Here is a 22,881-nt window from a genome sequence, read left to right on the forward strand (position 1 = left end):
AAGCAAGAAAGAAGAACCGAAACAACACAATATAAGTGTGATTTAATGTTATTGTTTAACACTAACAAACGGAAAATAAAGAAATCTAGGTAAACAAATGTCATCATTAAACTAAAGGAATTAAATAAGTATAATTCTAACAAAAAAAATTCTACTATTAGTAGTTTTTGGCATGGAGATTGTAACCTAACAATAAAAGAATTACAAATACAAAGCTTCTCACGTTAACCTCAAAGCGTATAATGTTTTGAGCCTCCACAATGTATAAATTGATGCTATAAGTTTTTTGTGAGATTCATATTGTACAAGGAATTCTTTCATTCAATACATTCACCCATTCAACAGTAAGAGAAGCTGAGGTGTATATTCCTTTGGAGGCTATCAAGTTTTAGTCTCACTTTAACTTTAAAGAATTTAACCTGATAATTGAGTAAAACAAAATACATGAGAAGAACATAATCCTCAGCTAAGATGAAACAATCATATAATCACCTATTATTACAAGTTTAAATAGTCTATATGATATGGATAATAATGTTGTAAAATTCAGAACTGAAATATTGAACCAGAGAGATCTTAAAGTCACGACAAGAAGTAAAAATCAGTTGAACTAACTGCAGTTCAATTACATTTCAATTTGATTCAAAAAATTTGTTATTGATTCCTTGATTTCAAATATAATACCTGAGTATCATTAAAACAATGTGTTGATTCTAACCAACATGGATGCCCCAGTAGGTGTGCGAAATAATGTTTAAACAACATTTTTCTTTCCTATAGTGAATCTAAACACGAACTCCAAAGAATTCCACATCAGAAGAACCTAATGTAAAATAGGAAAAATGAGAATATTGTAAATTAAACTGCAACACTAAATATTAACAAAAATGAATAACAAGCCACCTTACTAATAATAATGATAGATACTAAAGGAAGATGTCCAGCTAGATCAATTTACATACTGTTTTTAGTTATTTTTTTACTTGTAATATTTAATTTGCTCAATCCTTTTTATTAAGTCATTATTAAGATCATGCTTTGCCTTCTTCTTTCTATCTGATACCTATGCTACCAGGTTTTCTGTAGTTAAAAAAACGTGGTCATGAAGTGGGATGATTTTTTATGCACAACCATTCATTTTATGATTTACCATTATGGTTATTTTGTAAGAAATTTTGCTTTGCCACTAGAAATAATATATTCGTAATTTGCTTGAAAGATTATATAAGCATTGTTGGTTTCTCCGAGTCTGAAGTTTGTTGAGCTCAGAAACAATGATAACACTCAGAACTAAGAATGCTCATAAGGTGTTTGATAAAATGCATGAGAGAATGTAGGGATTTAGGGAGGTTTATAACCCCCGCAATCTAACTAGGTTTTTTTACTTTTAATTTTAAGTGACATGGCATGTCACGTGGCGTGCCACGTCAGCTTCCGCTAGAGCAAATAGACGGCAAGGACTAAAATTGAGGATGTAAAACTTTAGGAGGACCATTATTTGAAGAAAATTTTTTAGAGGGACTAAAACCGAAGATTGGAATATTTATAGGGACTACAAACATATTTAATCCTAATAAAAATACATACACATTGCATCAATCAACATAGAAGGTTGCTTGTTACTTTCGCTGAAAATCTAAGGTAAAGGAGGACAATAACTCAATAAGGGTATATACACAGGGGCAGAGTAGAGGAGTCATTAACCTCATATAATATTATGATTTGGAATAAATTATGTGTTTTATAAATTATGGATGTGTTGCTTATTTTATTATATAATTTTCATGTGGTTTAGTGTCTGATTTTCTATACTACTGTGTGTGTGGTTGTTCACCATTGATGGAATTTCAAGCTTCCGACAACGATGGAAAACATATGTAATTATGTGTTGAATTTTTGAACTTGAATCAAAATAACACTCCACTGGTCCAAAACACTTTAATTTTTACCATATCCTTCAATTTCTTAATCAATTGAAAAGAGCTCGCGACTTTGTTTTCGGATGTATGCTTCTGTGTGTAGTTATGAGATGGTTTTGTGGAACCTTAAGAATTATATATGAATTCGTTGGGATACATACGGTGTCATAGTTTACCCCATATTTTATGATTTATTGTCACTGAGCCACATACTTGGATAAAGGTTATTTATTAGATTACAAGAGAAACTATTTTTTTTCTTTCAAACTCTAATGTGAAATAGGTATGGGAATTATTTTTCAAATAACAACTTTTTTCAAAAAAAATTTCCTAAATAACCACTATTTCAAAAAATTTACTAAAGTAACCACTTTTCAAAAAAAATTGCCACATACAGGATTTGCAACTCTGTGTGGCGCATGCACCGTAAATAAAGAGGAGGCGCCACACTGCATGGCGCATGCTCCTCTGTCATGCCATGCAGTTTGGCGCATGCACTGTGGCTTTAGGCATAATAGCCATTCAATGCGGCTACTCAGTTTTTTTATAAATACATTCATCCATCTCCACCATTTTTCACACTTCTTCTTATTTCACTCTTAAATATGTCTTCCAATACCCCTCCAATGTTTTCACTGAGCAAAAGAGATGCTCAACTTATTTTTTAGCCAACATAGCATGCGATGAAGATCAAACTATGGGATACGCAGACCTTCGACATTTTCAGAGGAGCCTGATCATATGATTAGACGGAGGCATTCATGACGCTGAAAAGATAAGAAAATTTGATATGCAAGTTACAGTATCCAACGGAAATGGAGTAACTCGTTCCTGGAAACCTGTGAAAAAGTATTATGATGTTCTTAAGATGATGCTTGGAACAACAAATATTATCTTGATGGTTGTAATCTCATAGTTATTATGTTGTGCTTCGTTATTTTATTTGTCTATTGTTTTGTTGTTTTTTGCGTGGTTAAAGTATGTTGTACCCGAATGTTAACTTGAATATGAAATGAAAGTCTTATTTAAATTGAAATTTCTTGCTTACAATAAAAAATTACTTATCAGGATATACATAAAAAAAATTATGTTGTAGAGCTAGACCTAATATGCTATTGGGTCTACCCATCAATGGTAAGGTTGTTAATGGTCGAGTCGATCAAGTCAACCCCATATGCTAGGAACTTTGGGTGCTCCTCTATTTGAACAAGGAGTAAGGGGCCAGGGAATTAATCTCTAAAATGATATTAACAGAAAATTCTACCGAGAAAGAAAAAAAATAAAAGCTCGGTGTTATATTATGATACTATTTGGTCATTTTTTAATTTCCTGAAACAATTGATAATATGTAAATCTTAAATATTTATCGTTGTTAAGAGATTTCAGTAAAACAAATACATATAGTTGGGGTTCAGCTGTTTTGACACATGTCCATAGAGACAATTGTCTTTAGATGATTTTAGGTCTCAAAACTCTAAAATCATAGTATTAAGTCAAATTAAAGGTGGAGACTCAAGTACACATTATTCTAAACCCTAAATTTCATAAACTCTCACCTCTGACAATCGTAGAGCAATTCAGACACATAGGTCTGACTGAATTAATACGATCATTACAGTCCTTATAAGAACAATTCTTTTATTACATGATATTTATCATGCACTTTTGAACACTTAAGTCATATATATTAAAACATGTCAAAAAAAATGTGTATATTTGAACACAATTGAGATGATTAATCAATTGACATACATATATTTGTACATCTTAAAAGCGTGTGGTTGATGAATTACAAGATCTTGTTATATTTACTAACAATCGACTAAACGTAATTAACTATATATTTAAAATGCATTAACCACCTAGATTGATTTCGAAATTTGATGTTTCATTTGTGTCAAAATACCATTTCTTGACCTAGCATCATCAAACTAGAACAATGCAAAAGTTGAATCTCATTGCCGTCCAGTTCCATGCCAAAGATGGTATCCATGGTTGGATTATATGACAAATCATATAAGAAAAAAATTGTCATTTTCTATTTGCTTTTTCCTTTGTCTTTTCACTTCTTAATGACCGATTCTCTTCTTTATATTACACAATCTTTTAATCTTCTAAATATAAAAAGCTATTAGTCTGAGGATCCTTTCAAACTTGAACAATGTGTTTTAAGGGCCTGCTTCTCCTAGCTGTTTCCATTTCTATGTTTGAGTTAATAGCTTCCCTTAATCAAAGCAGTTTCCCAGTAGGTTTTGTTTTTGGAACAGCATCTTCAGCTTACCAGGTTTCATCTATTCTGTTATTTCCATCAAACTGACCACACAAGAAAAACACAAACACCAGACATCAGATACGTCACTGACACATTGATATAATATATAATTTTAAAAATTATAAATAATAGAACATGAATAATATGAAATGATAGTGCTATGTATTATGAAATTTATTAATTTTGTATACTCTTTTGTTTTGGTTTTTGTATATATGAAGTATGAAGGTGCTGCATTTGAGGGTGGCAGGGGTCCAAGCATATGGGACAACTTCACTCATGCCTATCCAGGTTAGCAAGAGTCGTCTCAAATTTTTGCAAGTTCTGTCTGTATAAATTAGTTGTAATTTAACTATGACAAAATAAATAGAGGTCTTATTTAACCACGATTTAACCGTGTAAATATTTTATGAGGTCCTATTTAATTAAAGTTTAACCGTGACAAATTTTGGGTATTGTGTGATAGTATTCCTTGCGCGCCTTTAAAGAAGGCCCTGAAGGTTAACCCGTCTTTGAAGGCGTGCAAAATAGACTATCGTATATTGTCCGAGTTAAAAAGTGACTAAATAGAGCTTCATAAATATCCTCTCATCTGGACATTTGTACTCAATTTATATGATTTAGTCAAACTAGATTTCAAATACAAACTATCCAATTTTAATACACATTATTTCAATCTCAAGAATCTCAATCTTATTTTCTGTCTTCAGATAGAATTGCAGACCACAGTAATGGTGATGTTGCAGCTGATTCATACCATCGTTATAGGGTACTTTAATTTTCTTAAATCAAATTTATCTTCATACTCAATATTAATAAATAATGAGTTTCCTTGTGTTAGAGATTTACTATTTTCTATATAATTGATGATATTGTTCTTTCCATTAAATTATTTGACAGGAAGACATAGGGATGATGAAGGACATTGGATTTCAAGCTTACAGATTTTCCATTTCTTGGTCCCGAATATTACCTAGTGAGAAAAAAGTCTAAGCTTTGGTTTAGTTGTTTATTAAGTACATTTCTTTCTTATAATGTGGATCACTAATTTTAGTAACACTAGTTTGAAGAATTTAATTTTCATATACTTGATAGTTGAAAAGTTGATATTTTGATTTTTCACAAGCAAGATTTTGCACATTATGCAGAACTATGCTTCAGTGAATTTGGTGACAGGGTTAAGCATTGGATTACTTTAAATGAACCATTCATTTATAGTCTCCAAGGCTATACCAATGGTCAGTTCCCACCAGCAAGATGTTCTAAATGGATATCACCTAATTGTACTCTTGGTGATTCTAGTACTGAGCCTTACATAGTTTCACATCACCGGATTCTTGCTCATGCTACCGCAGTCAAAATCTACAAGAACAAGTACCAGGTCACAACATTGTTATTCTTTTCAACTAATTTTCCTTTTTACAAATCGAAATTATTGTTTATTAGAATGACATGTTTGGATAAGCTTCTAGCCAACCAAACGCATGTCTGCAACACATTTCAATGCACATGCACCGTGGAAATGAGAAGCTAACGACTGGAGCTTCTGACCAAACACACGTCTGACACTTTGCCACCCTGTTTCCAAACATGCACTTAACGGTCATGTTACAAATTTTTCATAGATGATTTTAACCTTATCCATTGAAATTATTATAATATTACCATTACGCTGACACGAGTTTATCAACTACGCATACAAATTAGTAGTAGTGCAAGAAATCACAATAAATAAAATTAATTGACAATGAATTACTATTTTCTAATAGATTTCACAAAAGGGCCAAATTGGGATAACACTAAATACGCCTTGGTTTGTGCCACTATCCCAATCAAAATCTGACAAAGAAGCTGCATCTCGAGTCCTCGCTTTTATTTATGACTGGTAAGTATGCCTGATAGAAAAAATAATCATGATTTTAAATTGCAGTTGCAGTTACAAAATCGTTTTAAAATGCAAGCAATTACTTACGGCCGCAATTGCAGTTACAATGTCATTGCATAAACCTATAAAACTGTTATATTACGACTAAATTTCGAACCATGCAAGCAAATCTAAAACTTGTAATTTTATGTAATTCAAGGTTCATGGAGCCGTTATACTCGGGCACGTATCCTTAAGTGATGGTTAACAAAGTTGGGAAACGTTTGCCGAAGTTTTCAAGAAGAGAATACTTAATGGTGAAAGGATCATTTGATTTTATAGGATTGAACTATTACACTGCATATTATGCAGCCAATGTTCCTTGTCAACAAGAAAACTATATGGACAGACTCTTGCACTATCTATACTCGTAAGTTTTTCGATATGAAGGTTATTATTTTAAGATTTCCTGGTACACTTGCTAATTCTATCCATTTTGTTGCATCAGCATTAAGAAATGGAGTTCCAATTGGTCCTAAGGTACTTGAAAGTTGAAACTAAAAATATATTTTTGAGATTAAGGGCTTAACGTTTGAAATTTTGATTGATTGCGAAATAAGGTTTGTATTGACATTATAATTTTGATTTAGGGTCTGTTTGGTTGGGAGTAGATGGAGGGGAGGGGAGGGGAGCAAAATCCCTCCAAAATTCACTTTTTGCTCCCCTCCAAATTGGAGGGATTTGGAGAGGAGGGGAGGGGAGCAAAATCCCTCCAAAATTCACTTTTTGCTCCCCTCCAAATTGGAGGGATTTGGAGAGGAGGGAAGATTTAGTAATTATAATTTTTTATTTTCCCTATTTTAACCTCAATCATTATTTTAATTCCAAGATTGTCCTTATTGAATTATTAAATACTAGATTTTTTTATCTGAATTATTTCACGTTTATTTTTTTCTATTGTGCGGTTGTTATTTGTGCATTGTTTCTCTCAAATGAATTTTTTTCCTTTTTATTTTGTTGAAGTTCCCTTTTTGATATTATTATTTTTTTTCATAATAATAATATACTTATACTTATATCGGTTCTTATATATGATAGTAATAAGATTTTTTTTATTATACTATTAATAATAATAACAATATACAATATATGCAAATATAATATATTTATGTTATAAATAAAAAATTTAACTCAAATATTATCTGTTTATTTTTTTTAATATTCTAATTTTATTTTATTTATTTTTAATTATAGAAATTGTTTTATTGGGTTAGATGAATCATAAGATCAGATAATTGTTTGATTTGCGTTGAAGATATATAGTTCAACTAATGTGTGTTGTTGTTTACGGTTATATTATGGTTTATGAATGAACAAGTTTTTATTTGGTGAAATTTACTCATTACTATTGTTATTTAGAATTATTTTTACTAAGCATAAATAATAATATTTATAAGGATAAAAAGGTAAATTGATTTTAAAATCCATCCCCTCCCCTTGTGAACGAAACATACTTGTTGTTAAAAATCCCTCCCCTCCCCTCCCCTTCCCTTCTTTGAACCAAACTATATTTAGTTAAATACCTTCCCCTCCCTTCCCCTCCATTCCCCTCCCCTCGATTAAATTCCCTCCCCTCCCCTCCCCTCCGTTGAACCAAACGGACCCTTAAGAAGAAATTGAGAAGTTGATAATTTCGCAAGCTGCATCGGATTGGCTATACATTTATCCTCGAGGAATTCAAGACTTGTTAGAATACATCCAAGAGAAGTTTAATAATCCAAATATTTACATAACAGAAAATGGTTTGTTTGTTTATCTATGATCAATAATCTCTCATATCAAATTTACCTTAAAAATAAATTTGTTATAAAATAAAGGGTTAAATATGTTTTTGGTCTTTATAAATATCTCAACTTTCAATTTTAGTCCCTATTAAAAAAATAATATATTTTAGTCCCTATAAAAATTTTATGCATGTAATTTTAGTCCCTCCTGTTAAACCATTGTGGATTTTTGAATGACTATTTTGAAGACATGTTCAAAATGTTATAAAAAGTTCATCTGAAAAAAAGAAACTCAAAATTTGATTTACAAGTCGAAGTTTTCATTACTCTTATCATTATCTTTTGAAATTTAAAAATACATATTTAATTTTTCTTATTTTAGAAAGTTTTAAAATTTGGTAAAGAAATGTTTTATTATATTCTAAACAATGTATAAAAAAAATTATTCAAAAATTTGAAAGTTTAAGGGTAATTAAACAGTTTTCAAAATTTTAAAAAATAGCAAGGACTAAAACTGCTTGTATAAAATTTTTGTAGGGATTAAAATTTATTATTTTTTTAATAAGGACTAAAAAAGAAAGTTAAGATATTTATAGGGACCAAAAACTTATTTAACCCTAAAATAAAAAATGTTCCAAAATTTTGCAGGAATAGATGAGGTTAATGATGATGTAAAGTCACTTGATGATAAATTGAGAATATACTATATTGGTCAACACCTTTTGTATACTCAAAGGGCCATAAGGTAATTAAGTTTCTTTTGAAAACAAAAACATAGAATAAAAACATCAGGAGTCATGATATTTTCGTTAAGTCAACTTAGTTGATAATTGTGCAGAGATATCTAAGAGAAGAGACGTGGATTTGAACCTGCGATATCCCACAATTAGACCACAAAAATTGTTCATTAATACACTTTCGAAAGACAAAGTAATGACAAACATTTAGTGGTTTTCTCAAAAGATATAGTCCTAACACTTAGATTTTGATGTAAGAATGGTGCAAAGGTGAAGGGTTACTTTGTATGGTCATTTTTGGACAATTTTGAGTGGACTCTTGGGTATACTGTTCGATTTGGAATGGTATATGTTGATTTCAAGAATGGACTGAAAAGATATCATAAAAGATGATCTTTATGGTTCAAAACTTTTCTTCATCAATGAAATTTTCCTTACCATTGAACATGATTCAATGAAAAGAGATATGAATAAAGTGCTCTAATCTTAATCAATGTTATATTTGGCTTTAGGTCATTATGCAATGACACTTTGAAAAGGGTTCTTGAAATTGGCCTAGAATAAAGTTGTAATGTTATCACTTATTGATTTTTTTTATAAGCAACTTTGTATTAAAACAGCATAAGGGGTGCTAACCCCATACAAAAGAAACAAAACAAAAAGGAAAACCAACAAGGCCCACCCAAACCCACACAAAGCACCCAGCTAAAACCCCACCATAACCAATGGATTAGAAAACCAGACATCACCATCACTTTCTAAACCTCTATTGGCAATGATTGAACACCAATCCCAACCCATAAATTTTATACACATCACCAGCCCCCTAACATCCCAAACCTTATTAGAGAAAACCAAATCATTTATGGCTCTCCAAATATTCCAAGTAATGAGAAGCCAAAAAAACACAACAAATGGTGGACGAATGCAAACTTCCAAGCAATCACAAATATGATCTATGACATCAAACTCCGAATTACCGAACCCGACCACTGTTTCCTCCCCTAACAACCACTCTAAGACCGCCGTCCACACCTTTATAGCTTTGTCACAACCAAAGAAAAGATGAACTTTTGATTCTTAACTAGTATGACATAATAGGCAAGCTATATTGTCCGTGCCAATGATCACGCCTCTCCGTCGTAACTCTTCTCTCGTAGGTAGGCTATTGAGAATATACCGCCACCCAAAAATTTGATTTTTTCGGGAACCTTCGCCTTCCAAATATTGTGAATAACCTAACTTTAGAATCATCCAACAAAACATCCCCTTTTGCTGCTATATAAAGGCTCTGATAGGCACTCTTCACCAAAAATCATCATTGTCACTATCCCACACAACCTCATCGCTACTGTTGAACGAAATAGAATCTAAGAACCACTGTTGTTCATTGATTTTACTCGTACAAACTGCTCGCACATCTCGCCACCACAAAGAGTGTTTTTTCATTCTATTTTTCGGCAACTCATCGTGAATGCAATTCATCCCATCACCATATCTAAATTTTAATAAATCAACCTAAACATAGTTCTGCTCCGCTACGCATCTCCACCCCCACTTACTAATCAATGCTAAATTAAACAACTCCACATTTTTGACACCCAACCCTCCGTCTTCTTTGGCCAAGAAAACCTTATCCCAACTAACCAAACACATTCCCCTTTTGTCATCCCTCTTACCCTACAAGAAATTTCTTTGGATTTTGATAATCTCCTCCCAAACCACTCTAGGCGCTTTGAAAAATGATAGCCAATAAATCGGAATGTTATTGAGCACAGAGTTTAAAAGCGTAACTTTACCTCCAAGAGACACATGTTTGCCCTGCCAAGCTGCAAGCTTTCTAGATAACTTGGTGAAAATCGGTGTTCAAGTAATCTTTCTCCTATGCTTGGCGCCAACAGGTAAACCAAGGAAGACAAAAGACAAGCTGCCAACCTCACACGCCAGGAAATAAGCAGCAGCATCCAATAAATCAGACCCAATATTGATACCCTAGAGCTTGTTTTTTTTGAAGTTGTTATACAATCCGGAAACACGCTCGAATCCCCTCAAGACTGCCTTGATACACCATAAATTATCCATACTCCCATCACATAACATAATCGTATCGTCCGCGAATTGCAATAACTCGAAATGAATTTGGTCGTTGAAATGAAAACCCCGGAAACCTCCATACTATGTAGCATTCCACATCAACCCCACCATACCCTCCACAATTAAAAGAAACATAAAAGGGGATAACGGATCACCTTGCCGAAGGCCTCTAGACGCAATAAATTCATTCGTCAGACTGCCATTCATGAGCACAGAAATTGTGCTCGAAAAGACCAAAGTTTCCATCCAAAGGCACCACTTATATCTGAATCCCATACAGTTAAATATATATCTGAGGAAACTCCATGAAACACAATCACACGCCTTCTCGAAATCAACCTTCGAAATCAAACACTCCCTCATATTCCTTTTCCTGAAATTACCAACCTCATTCAAAACAACCATACCATCCATCATCTGCCTTCCCTCAATGAAAGCAGATTGATTCGGAGAAAACAAGCTTGCCAATTACCTTCTTCAATCTACCAGCCAACAATTTTGACAACAAGCGCTACAAGCAACCTACAAGACAAATAAGCCTGTAATCTTCAACCTCTTGAGGATTATCAATTTTTGGAATTAGCGCCAAGAATGATGTCGTAATTGCCTTGGGCAATTTTCCTCTAGCAAGAAAGTCTTGGACAAAGAGGAGACATTCGAAACTCTAAATTCTAATTGAATCCTATGGTACCAACAAAATTGGAGGATTATAAAAAAACACCAAATAATTAAATGAAATAACATAACAGCTCATTAGAATTCAAAAAGCAGATAAATCTTTGCATCAAAATGCAGTAGCATGATCAATTCAAAGAATTCTAGGAATTTCAGGAGCTTTTTAAGAAATTCAAGGAACTTAGGAAATTAAGAGATTTTACACCTGTTTCTTTAAGAATTTGTATGAAAATAAAACTCATAATTTCATAATTCAAACTCAATTTACTTATCATTAAATGAAAAATCTTAAAATTATGTGATTTTCAACTGTGTATTTAAAACACCTCCCAATCAAAATTCACGTCGTAACGTCCGCAATGTGCATCAAAACAAACGTAAGGACCCGAATTAACACTAACAACCGTAATTTAAAATCATGTAACCACCTATGAAAAAAGGGGTGTTCATTTACATGTCATTGTTGTACATTGACACTGACATATCGACATATGTGATTAATTTCAATTTATTTATTTTTTAAATTATTATCGGTATCAACATTTCAGTGTCGATGCCTGTATCTATCTGGGTGAGTGATACATAAATCCCCACTCATATATTCAAATCCAAAAGATACAATAACAACAAAAATGGTAATCCTCACCGTGCAAAAAAAAAAAGCTTACCTAAAAACTCCTCCTCAATCCAAAATTCAGCTTAAATCAAATAGAACACACGTAGTCGAAATTAACAATGCGCCATTTACGCAACGGATTAAGCTTCTGCTTCTACAGTTTATAAATGCAAATTGATTATAAATCGGTTTACAAATAAAAACTGATTTTAAACTAAATTAAAATAAAATTAATTGTATTTTTATTAAATTGGTTATTACAAACTGAATTGGACCATTAGTTTCCATGCAAGTAGTAAATTGGTATATTATTTTAGATTTAAGAAATATTTTAATCTTATAAAAAAATTTTGATTTTGTTTTTATAAATTGATCTAACTTTAATTAATTTAATGATAGTTTCTAAGATGAAAGTTAATATTTAGGATTTAGGTTTAAATTATGATCTTTAAATTAAAAGTCACACATGATTTTATTACTTAGAACAATACTAAAGAGTTTGGTGTCTTGGATTCTTAGTTTTTTCTTTCTTTTTAATTTTGAATAATTTTGATTGGAACCTAGAAGAGGATAACCCAAAGCTTATACGACCTAAATCCTCATAAAAGAGTAATAAGACGAGTTAGATGAGTTAGTATTCATCTGGTCTCCTTTACCTGGAGCTTGGGTTCTCCAACTCGTGTCCATATTAGACCGCCACCAACTTCCCCTATCATGAAGGGAGTCAATCAAACGAAAAAAAGGAAATGTTTCCCATATAATGGAGGAAGAATCGGCCTCCCACTGCTTCCACGACTTCGTAGAGAAAGAAAGAGAAACTGTTTATTCCTCCCTAGTATCCGACCCACAAGTTCTTCTATATACGTAATCAACATATAAACCTTCTTGTGGTCACACACATGAGCAGGTTCATGTTTACATCATTGTAATTTTGGCTAGTACAATTGTCGCCCACCATAGGACTAAATAAAATTAACCAATTCCTCAAAATATTATGCATTTATTCGCACCATGGAAACAACTTTAGGTAAATTATCGCCTTTTCCCAATCCAATTTAATTTTCGGGTCTATGATTGTCTTAGGGTTTGTGCTATCAACTTCTATTGACATTACTCGATTATTGTTTTTTAATACTAGTCGTTACATTACCTTCCCACATTAAAAGGAACCTTGACCTCAAGGTTAAGGTTGGGATAGTTACTTTGAATCTCAACCAAATCATCCCAAGTAGCTTCGGACTCATCACAATTATCCCACTAAACCAAACATTGTGTAACTCTCTTGTCATTCCTAAATATCACTATGCTACGCAATACTATAACAGGCACCAACATTGGACCTTAGCTTGCTCCAAAGTGAGCAATAGAAGAGGCACACATGGTTCAGAAGCACTACCCTTAAATGACTTTAGCTGTGAAACATGAAATACCGGATGAATGTGTGTCGTGTTAGGCAAACTCAATCTGTAAGCCACTGCTCCAAGCTTGGCCATAACTTTGAAAGGTCCAAAGTAACACATAGACAACTTTTTATTCTTTCGGAGAGCTGCTGAATATTGTATATATGGTTGTAGCTTCACCAAAACTTAATCTCAGACATTAAACTTCACTTCCCTTCACTTCTAATATGCATGATTTCTCATGTGTTGTTGAGCTTTGGTCAAATTGGCTCTCAATTGAGCTAGAAACAAGTCTCTATCATATAGTAGTTGTTTCACATTAGGGGAATTGTTACTGTCATTAGCATATCGATTGAACAAATCACTACTACAAAACATACATACGGTGAAGATATATTACTACGACCATTTATTCACCGTGGTAATATCTTGTTTTTTACGCTCATTAATTTATTTTATTTAATTAAGAAACATTTCATCACGGTTCTTAAACTCATCTATGGTCATATAAATTGAGTGACAAGCTTCGAATCCCATCATTAATTTTTTTTCTTCCATTTTTTCAATAAAAACAAGCGCGTGAACCTTAACATAATTTGTTATTTAAAAATTGAAAGTATAACAACCACGATTGTTTCATTTAATAGTGGTTAAGTGTTCCATATTTCACTATGGTTGTTTCTTGAAATCGTTGTGAAATCCTTTTTACTTAATAAAAATATAACAGACAATTTATTTCGTTCATAACACACAAGGGTGCCCTAGAAAACGAGATGACTGAGATAGACAAATCTTTATCCTCTTCGACTTATGGCACGTTACCATTATGTGTTTGTTGTTTAATTCTTGTTCTCTCTCGCTGTGGTAATGGTACTTCTTTGTAGAAGTTCTTCGCTAGGGTTTCTTTTTTAACATAATAACATAAAGACATTGTGATGTGTATTAGGTTGTTCTTTGCTATGTTCATTTCTTATTTAAATTTTGTGACAATTGTGTAGTTACAAACTCATTATTAGGTTGTTTTAGGTTTTGGTGTTGTTAAAGGACGTAAATGGCAACAGACACTAAGTTAAGAAAATTCTTTTATTCAACAAGAAGACACCAATCGTATTATTTTTGTTATGTCACCATTATCTGTCTCTCCGACGCTTATGAATGTTTAGGGTTACCGCATTTGTTTATGTTTTTATGAATCTATATTTTTTATGTTTTAGATTTTGTGTATGAAGCATTAGTGTGCCATTCACATTTTCTTTATTTTTGTTTCGTTGCAACTTTGCTTTGACTTTATTCAAATTTAGTAGCATATAACCATATGATTAAAGCTGATAAATTAGTGTGTATGAGAAAGAAGTTCTTGAATTCCTTGAAACCATAAAATGAAAGCCCTAGATTAGTTGTAAACTTAAGCTAACAAATAATAAATCATAGAATAAAACTTTTATTAAATAAACTTACAAAAAGATCTTTTTCATTAAACATATCTAAATTCTTTTGCTGAGAGAAAGTTTGATCAAGTATACTATGCTTCATCATCATCAGAATCGATGATGACTAACCTTTTCACCCTCCTTCTTCTTGATCTCCTCTTCCTGAGATCTTTCCTGGGTCTCAAAGGTTTGGTAGCATGATCTCTTTCAATGACTTGGACCTCTACAACCACAACAACTTGTGTTCTCTCAGCATTGTTGAAAGTTTCAGCAGAAGTACTCATTTTGATTCTTGCTCTTCTCTGATTTCTTTGAATGAAGTATTCATGCCCGTTGTGGTAACCAACATATATACAATCACACGCTGCCTATAAACAAACATGCTACCGTCATTGTACGTGTTTTGCAACCGTCATTGTTTGTGTTATTCGTAGTAGTGAATGCTGCCAGAATTTACTAGTTAACACTTTATCCCTATCCAAGACAATTGACTTGCGAATTCCATGAAGTTTAACAATATGTGGCCAAGGTACTCTACATGCATTAACCCAAAAAAACACTTAGATAATCTAGCAAACAAAACATGTTTCTACAATATTTGCAAGATAGACTGTAAGTGTAACAAATCAGCAGACACTTCTCTGTTTTTTTTTAGATTTTTAAAATCATATTTAGCATTTATTTCTAGTTTATTTGGTTGAAAAAATCAAACATGTGTTAGAAAAGTCAGACAAATATCGTAAAAAAATCGTTTTTTATTTGCTTTGACACTTGTTTAATAGGTGTTTGACACTCGAATGACATTTATACTACACATGTCACATAATTCAGACAAGCATTTCAAACAGAAATTATTTTTCTCTTTGCTTCAATCACTCCTTATATATTTTTTTAGAAAAATCTCATACATATCTAAAAGGATTAAAATTTTATGTTTAGTTCTATAAAACAATAAAATATCAGCTTAAACAGAATTAGGATTTGAAATTTCTTCACTAAAAGTACAATATTATTAAATTCAACAACACATACATGAAGGATATGACCATCAATAAGCAATAGTACAATCAATTCAAACAACTCAAACAAAAAGTGATATGAAACCTAATAAGGATCAACTTGAACCATAACAATCACTCCCCTATGACTGTAGTCTACACATATAAGATTGAATAAAAATTGTATAAAATCATATCACACCCATCATTCAACATGAGCTAAAATCTATATAATAGAAAACTATATATGACTCGAGACAGTGCAGTGGAAGGATTAGTTCAAACTCATGGAATAATGATTGGAACACACCCATCAGCTCGGGTTTTGGAAACTCAGGCACTTTAAGAATTTTTGGCTTAGGTAATTCAGGAACCTTAGGCAGCTCAGGCTTTAGTAACTCAAGTAAATTGAGAATTTCTGATTTAGGTAATTCAAGAACTATAGGAAACTCAGGATGTGGTAGAGGTGGCAAATTGAGTTTTGGGAGTTGAGGCGTGCCTCACTCTAGAAGTTTGCGTGCCTCGACAATCATTATACTACTTTTTACTGACAAAATAGCTAGAATAATAAATGTAAAAATGATTGTTGACAAACTAATGAAAGCCATGGTTAATTTGATCTAACAGATGGGAAGAGCTTCAGGGAGAAAAAGTATAGTAGTTGAAGCTCTTTGCAACACTAATATTATTCTAATTTGATTTGAAGTGTTTTCTGCATGTGTTATATGTGTGTATTTTATAGATGAAGTTGCATACATATAGGTATTGTGATATATGATAGAGAGCTTAGTAGAATAATTTATTATTAGTTTTATTAGTATTTTGATGTATTAGATGTTATTATGTTTTCTAGAATATTCTTAAGAGTTTGGGCTTTTAATAGCTTTTGGGCTTTTAGTTATTTATCCATTAGGAGCATTATATATGTAGTGTCTTTGACACATTTTAGGGAATCAAAGAAATCAATGAAGTTTTTTTTATTCGTTTAGTTTATCTTTTCTTTAGTGTAGAATTTTAAAACTTTCTTAGGATTTTGATAGTGTTCTCTTTTAGAGCCTATCAATTGGTGCTTTCATTCTTGAACATCAAAATCTCTCATGGCATATTCTTGCTTCAACCATCAATTTTGTCCCATTTCCGTTCCACCATCCGGAAACCCATATCCTACATGTTATTACCCATCCATTAATCCTCCATTTTCAACCTTCATTCCATACCAACAACAACACATTATTTCTTCTCCACATCAACAACCACCCTTCACCTTCTCTTATCCTTATGAGTCCATTGTCACACACACACACACACACACAACACCTTTATTACCTAACCATATTTCAACACCTTCATCTCAAGATTTCTATTCACAAGTAGAAACCCTAAAACAATATTTTATTGAAACTCATGAGATCTCAAACAAATATAGAGAAGAGTTGAAGGAACAAATCCAAAATTTGTGTTATTCTCTCAAAAATTCATCACAAAAGTTTTCAGATGCTCAAAGAACACGCAGAGAAAAATTTCAACAGGATCTTGCTTTGAGGGCGTCAAATTCAGCAAAGTTTGCTATGGTAAACAAATCAGCAAAAACCAATTCTGAGCTCTACGAGGAACACAACACAAAAATTATTTCAAAAATTGCTCAACCAGATCACAAAAATGGTGTCATATTACCACTACATTTGATACAATGTGAGTATAATAGTTTTTTGTGTAAGAAGAACTCAGTTCTTAAAACTCCGACGCTGCTACAGAAACCACTGAATCGGTGCTTCAAAAAATCGATGATAAGATCCAAAATTTTATTATGGAATATTGAACCTACTTTATCCCCTCCACCGGAACCTCCGCCTACCCCGCCGAAACCATCAGAATCATTTCCAGATCTGTCATCTGATCGCGACTTTGCGTGTCTATTAGTCGGGATAACTGCAAGTGCACAGTCGTGTCGTGTAGTTTTAAAAGATATCGAATCCACAGGGACTATAAATCGACCTACCGTTATCTAAAGTTACTATGTAAAGCTAAAGCTAATGATATTTGGGTTTTTTATAAATGGGGAAAATAAAATCTTAAATCTAAGTAAAATATAAATGTGCGGATATCGGTATGTAGTTCATCTAACTTAGGTGATCCGAAGTTCTATTGGCCAGATTCTAATTAAATAAAAAATCTTTACTAACTATGTTATTTAAAAGTCCTCCTCTCAAACTCTCGCTCTATTGATTCAGACTACGATCCTAACTCATAATGTACGCTCTCGCCATCCCACCAGATTTAGAAACGCTTTTTGAAAACATCATAGTTAATAAAATGCTCGCTTCATGAAGACGTTACCTACTCAAATCTCCTAGTCTCAAACTCTCGCTCTGTTGACTCGGATCATGCTAGTATTCCCTAACGTACACTTTCGCCATCCCGCGTCGGGTTTAAAAACACTTTTTGAAAGTAAATAATTTCTAATCAGTTTTAATACACTTTCGCCATCCTTAAAACTAATGTCCTATGTCTACTATCCAGTTAAGAATCTCAAACTCTCGCTCTGTTGACCTTAACCTTTATTAGTTCTAAAACCTCAAACTCTCGCTCTGTTGGTTTTATAACTTTATCAAATTAAATTAGACACAAAACCAGAAACGAGTGATTTTTAATAAAACATATTTAAACCAATTTATTTCGGATCCCTACGGTTAAACTACTTTACATACTGATATCTAAATAAATTAGCCAGACATATTAATATGGTTAAACATGCATAAATAGATTCGGTTCATAATTTTAGGCATATTAATTGGCATACAATATGTCATGCAAATAAATATAAATAAAGGCGGTAAATAATAAACCTGAATAAAATTAATCTGAAATGAAATTGAATCTTGGAGTACTTGAACTTCCACCACAGGTTGGTTGGATTGTTCTTCAGAAATTATTCGGTGTAAATTAAACAAGGAAATAAAAACTAAACCTAACGTAAGGTTAGATCGGTTAAAGGTTCACAACAATTTCCGGTGTAGAAATTGTTGTGAGAAAATATGAACGAAAGTAGAAATAAAAGCTGGAATTAAATATGCTGGAATGAAAGGAAAATAATACTGAACTAAAAACAGTGGCTGGGACTAAGCATGGTCCAACCCCTTTTTCACTTCGTAGAAGCCTCTATTTATAATGAGAAATGTGGTAACTGCTTCTTCACGTGTTCCTCTTTCTTCCCCGAGAATTTAGGAACGGTTTTGACTTGGAAAGAGTTGGAGACGTGCGCCTTGTGTGAGAAAGAAGTGGAGAAAATAGTGGAGAGGTGGAGACAGACGTCTCAAGTGGCTGACGTGGCCTTTGGACGTGGGTGAACTTGGGAGACGGACGTCTCCTTTGATGACGTGGCCCTTGGACTTTGGAGACGGGCATCTCCATGCAATAGGGCCCTAAGACGGGCGTCTCAGCTTCTTCATAGTGGGAGCTTCAGCTCCTTCGTGGGCTGGGCTTCCACACTTGATCCATCCTATTTTCACCCTTCACATTTGATTCATTCCATTTGCACCTCCACTTCACTACAGTATCTTCAACTTGATTCTTTTGCCCTTTTTAATACAATTTCTTCTCGATTTCTTCTTCTTTTGCCAAATGCTTCTTGCATAAACATAATACCTTAAACAAAGGAAAATACCAGCATAATACCGTAATAATATATAATTATAATAAAATAACGAAACAATTTATGTTATAATCGAGCTTAATATACGATATAATTACGTGTTATCAACATCACAAAAACCATTGGAGCCATTGAAGCCACCGAAGAAACCACCCGATTTGCTAACACCAAAATAGAAGATTGGAAAAAAAGAAGGGAGAGGAGAAGAAATGAATTCCAATTCTGAAAGAAAAGGAAAAGCCATTGGATATTTGTCACATTATCTTGGTGAAATCTAAGCCATTTATAAAAAGCACAATCTGGTGACATGAATCATACTAATTAAAAATTGCCACGTGCCCCTTTAGCTTTCAAAAAAAAAATCCCAGCCTTTTGTTTTATTCCAATTTTTGCTGTGAGCACATGATATGCCAAAACAGTGTTCCAACAAGGAATTGCCATGTGTTGCCACTTTAGTTGAGAGTGACATGAAATTAGGTTTTATATTTCGGGTCAATTGCACTCCCACAAATTTGCTTCCATCTTTTACATTTTAAGTGTTAGGAATTGTTATATGTGGATAGAGAAATTCTTTCTACCATGGACAAGTAATTGGTAGTGGTGAATCAAGGATATGTGGTTTTATGAAGAGAAAATTTAATGTTTTTTTTCTTCTAATATTTTAGAACCTTGAGGACAAGGTTCAAGTGAACCCGTCGGCAATGATAGAGAGCTTAGTAGAATAATTTATTATTAGTTTTATTAGTATTTTGATGTATTAGATGTTATTATGTTTTCTAGAATATTCTTAAGAGATTTTGGGCTTTTAATAGATTTTGGGCTTTTAGTTATTTATCCATTAGGAGAATTATATATGTAGTGTCTTTGACACATTTTAGGGAATCAAAGAAATCAATGAAGTTTATTTTTATTCGTTTAGTTTATCTTTTCTTTAGTGTAGAATTTTAAAGCTTTCTTAGGATTTTTATAGTGTTCTCTTTTAGAGCCCATCATATTGTTAGTTCAACTTCTTACCTATACAGTATCCCATACTTAATAAGAACCATATTGTTGGTTAACTAACCTATCTGCATTGAAAATTAATGCATGTGAACTTGACACCTGGAACAAGTTACTTCAGCCATGACTTTGAAACCTTATGAGTTCAAAAAAAAACATAAAAACTTCCATTATATGGCCAATGTTAGCAACAATGGCACCTTCAATTGGTTCAACATTGATCCATTTTCCATCTTTGAGAAACTGCAGTCCTTGAAAATCACCAAAATCAACCAAGAGAGTGATCCTAGAATTGTTGGCATGAGGATCAATCCCAAGAACTTGTTCAGGCTCTGGACATGGTGGATAACAATTTATCCTTATATCATATAGTCCTTCATGAAAAGTTTTTGATATCTTTGTATCCCCATGCCCCAAAGCCAATGTAATGAATCTCATTATTGATATTGCTTCCTCCCTTATATCTTTAGAATATTTTTCTAATGTTTTCCTGATAACATATTGCAAAAGAAGACCCTTACAAATATAACTAAAATATTGTTTTGAAAGTTTTGCAATGGAATCTCTTGCTTAAAACAAGGATGATATTATCTTGTTATGAGTGAAGGATAGAAAAACACTTAGAAAGGGGGGGGGGTTGAATAAGTGTAGCTTTTAAAACTTGTAAGATAAAAACAATTTGCACAATGATTTTTATCTTGGTTCGTTGTTAACTAAACTACTCCAGTCCACCCCCTTGGAGTGATTTACCTCACCTGAGGATTTAATCCACTAATCACACAAGATTACAATGGTTTTCCACTTAGACAACTTCTAAGTCTTCTAGAGTATACTGATCACAACCTGATCACTCTAGAAACAAACTGCTTAGATACCCTCTAAGACTTTCTAGAGTATACTGATCAACAACCTGATCACTCTAGTTCTTATAACTTAATGTAAACAAATTCTTTTAAGAGTTACAATGCTTCTTATAAAGCTATTATCACAACTGTGATTTTCTCTTAAGTTTAAGCTTAATTTCACTAATATATTACAACAGCAATGTAGTGAGGTTGAAGATGAAGTTTGAGAGCTTTTTGAATTTGACAGGGTTTCTGTATATTTGCGCAAGTGTTATTTTCAAAGTTCGTAACCTTGCTTCTCATCAGAACTTCTATTTATAGGCGTTTGAGAAGATGACCGTTGGGAGCATTTAATGCTTTGCGTCATCCGTACAGCATTGCATTTAATGTTTCACTCTTTTGTCAACTACCTCGAGCCTTGCTTTCGCTGTGTCTATTGATGTTGCCTTTAATAGCTACTAACGTTCCTTTTTTCAGTCAGCGTAGCCTGTCATCTTGTACTTGCTTCTGATCTGATGTTTGTGTAAACAACGTTTGAATATCATTAGAGTCAAACAGCTTGGTGCAGAGCATCTTCTTGTCTTTTGACCTTGAAGTGCTTCTAAGCGTGATACCATGAGAACTTCAGTGCTTCTGCTTCTGATCTCAAGTTCTTCTGATGCTTCCATAGACCATGTTCTGATTCTGCTTGACCATCTTCTGATGTCTTGCCAGACCATGTTCTGATGTTGCATGCTGAACCTTCTGAGTCAGTGCTTCTTGCGCTGATTTTGTGCATACTCTTTATGTGATTCCTGAAATGGAAATTGCATAGGATTAGAGTACCACATTATCTCATACAAAATTCATATACATTGTTATCATCAAAACTAAGAATATTGATCAGAACAAATCTTGTTCTAACAATTTCCCCCTTTTTGATGATGACAAAAACATATATAAATGATATGAACTTGCAATCAGAATATCAGACGGCTAAAGACAATTACACAGTTATACCATAAGCATATAAACATAGTGTGTGAATATGTCTCCCCCTGAGATTAACAATCTCCCCTGGAGATAAATAATCTCCCCCTGAAATAAATACTGGAAGAAATTTATAAATAAAGGACTTCCCTGAGTATTTTCCATTTCAGTTGAGACGATCACATATGCTTAGATCTTCAGAACATTCATAGCTTCTGCTTCTTGCTTCCATAGGACAGCTTGAGAGCTTGAATTTCTTCTTGGATCATTGCATGCTAGATTGTATCAGAACATTGTTGAATGTACCAGAGCATCATCAGAGCATCTCTACATCCTGAAATGTTACAGAACAAACTAAACGACAAAAGCCAGAGCATGAATGAATCAGAACATAATATATGTATCAGAACATATAATATGTATCAGAGCAAAAACAATAATGTTTCAGAGCATATTTAGAACAAAAACATGCATCAGAACATTTAAGGTATAAGAATGAGTTAGAGCATATTCTATCATCAGAATATCATAACATTCTTCCTTCTTGCTTCTGATCTTGAAGCTTCACAGCACTCAGCTTGCTTCAAATTTCCATGAGCTTGATTCCATACAGAATTGCTTTTCCTC

The 22,881-nt window shown here is 33.0% G+C and overlaps 1 protein-coding gene and 1 pseudogene across 1 annotated transcript; one reads left to right on the forward strand and one right to left on the reverse strand.

Moving 5' to 3' along the window:
• The first annotated feature begins 4,080 nt into the window (after window positions 1-4,080).
• On the forward strand, window positions 4,081-9,002 carry LOC131659491 (beta-glucosidase 12-like; annotated as a pseudogene).
• Window positions 9,003-15,895: 6,893 nt separating this feature from the next.
• Window positions 15,896-20,878, reverse strand: LOC131659492 (oxoglutarate-dependent flavonoid 7-O-demethylase 1-like). Its single transcript, XM_058928676.1, has 4 exons — window positions 20,606-20,878; window positions 20,505-20,508; window positions 16,100-16,207; window positions 15,896-15,945 (listed from the first exon to the last, which is right to left on the reverse strand). The coding sequence occupies exons 1-4, from the start codon at window positions 20,876-20,878 to the stop codon at window positions 15,896-15,898; spliced, it is 435 nt and encodes a 144-aa protein (XP_058784659.1).
• Between the last annotated feature and the right edge of the window lie 2,003 nt (window positions 20,879-22,881).

This window comes from Vicia villosa, linkage group LG3, assembly GCF_029867415.1.
Source record: "Vicia villosa cultivar HV-30 ecotype Madison, WI linkage group LG3, Vvil1.0, whole genome shotgun sequence".
Taxonomy (NCBI): Eukaryota; Viridiplantae; Streptophyta; class Magnoliopsida; order Fabales; family Fabaceae; genus Vicia; species Vicia villosa.

Bases quoted from the DNA above. Each gene is read 5' to 3' on its own strand.
- LOC131659492 (XM_058928676.1), bottom strand. From the start codon at position 20,878: ATGAGATTCATTACATTGGCTTTGGGGCATGGGGATACAAAGATATCA. The intron at 15,946-16,099 runs GTGTGTTCCAAT...TTATATGTGTAG, and splicing joins TCCAAAACCCGAGCTGATGG to ACTACAGTCATAGGGGAGTG.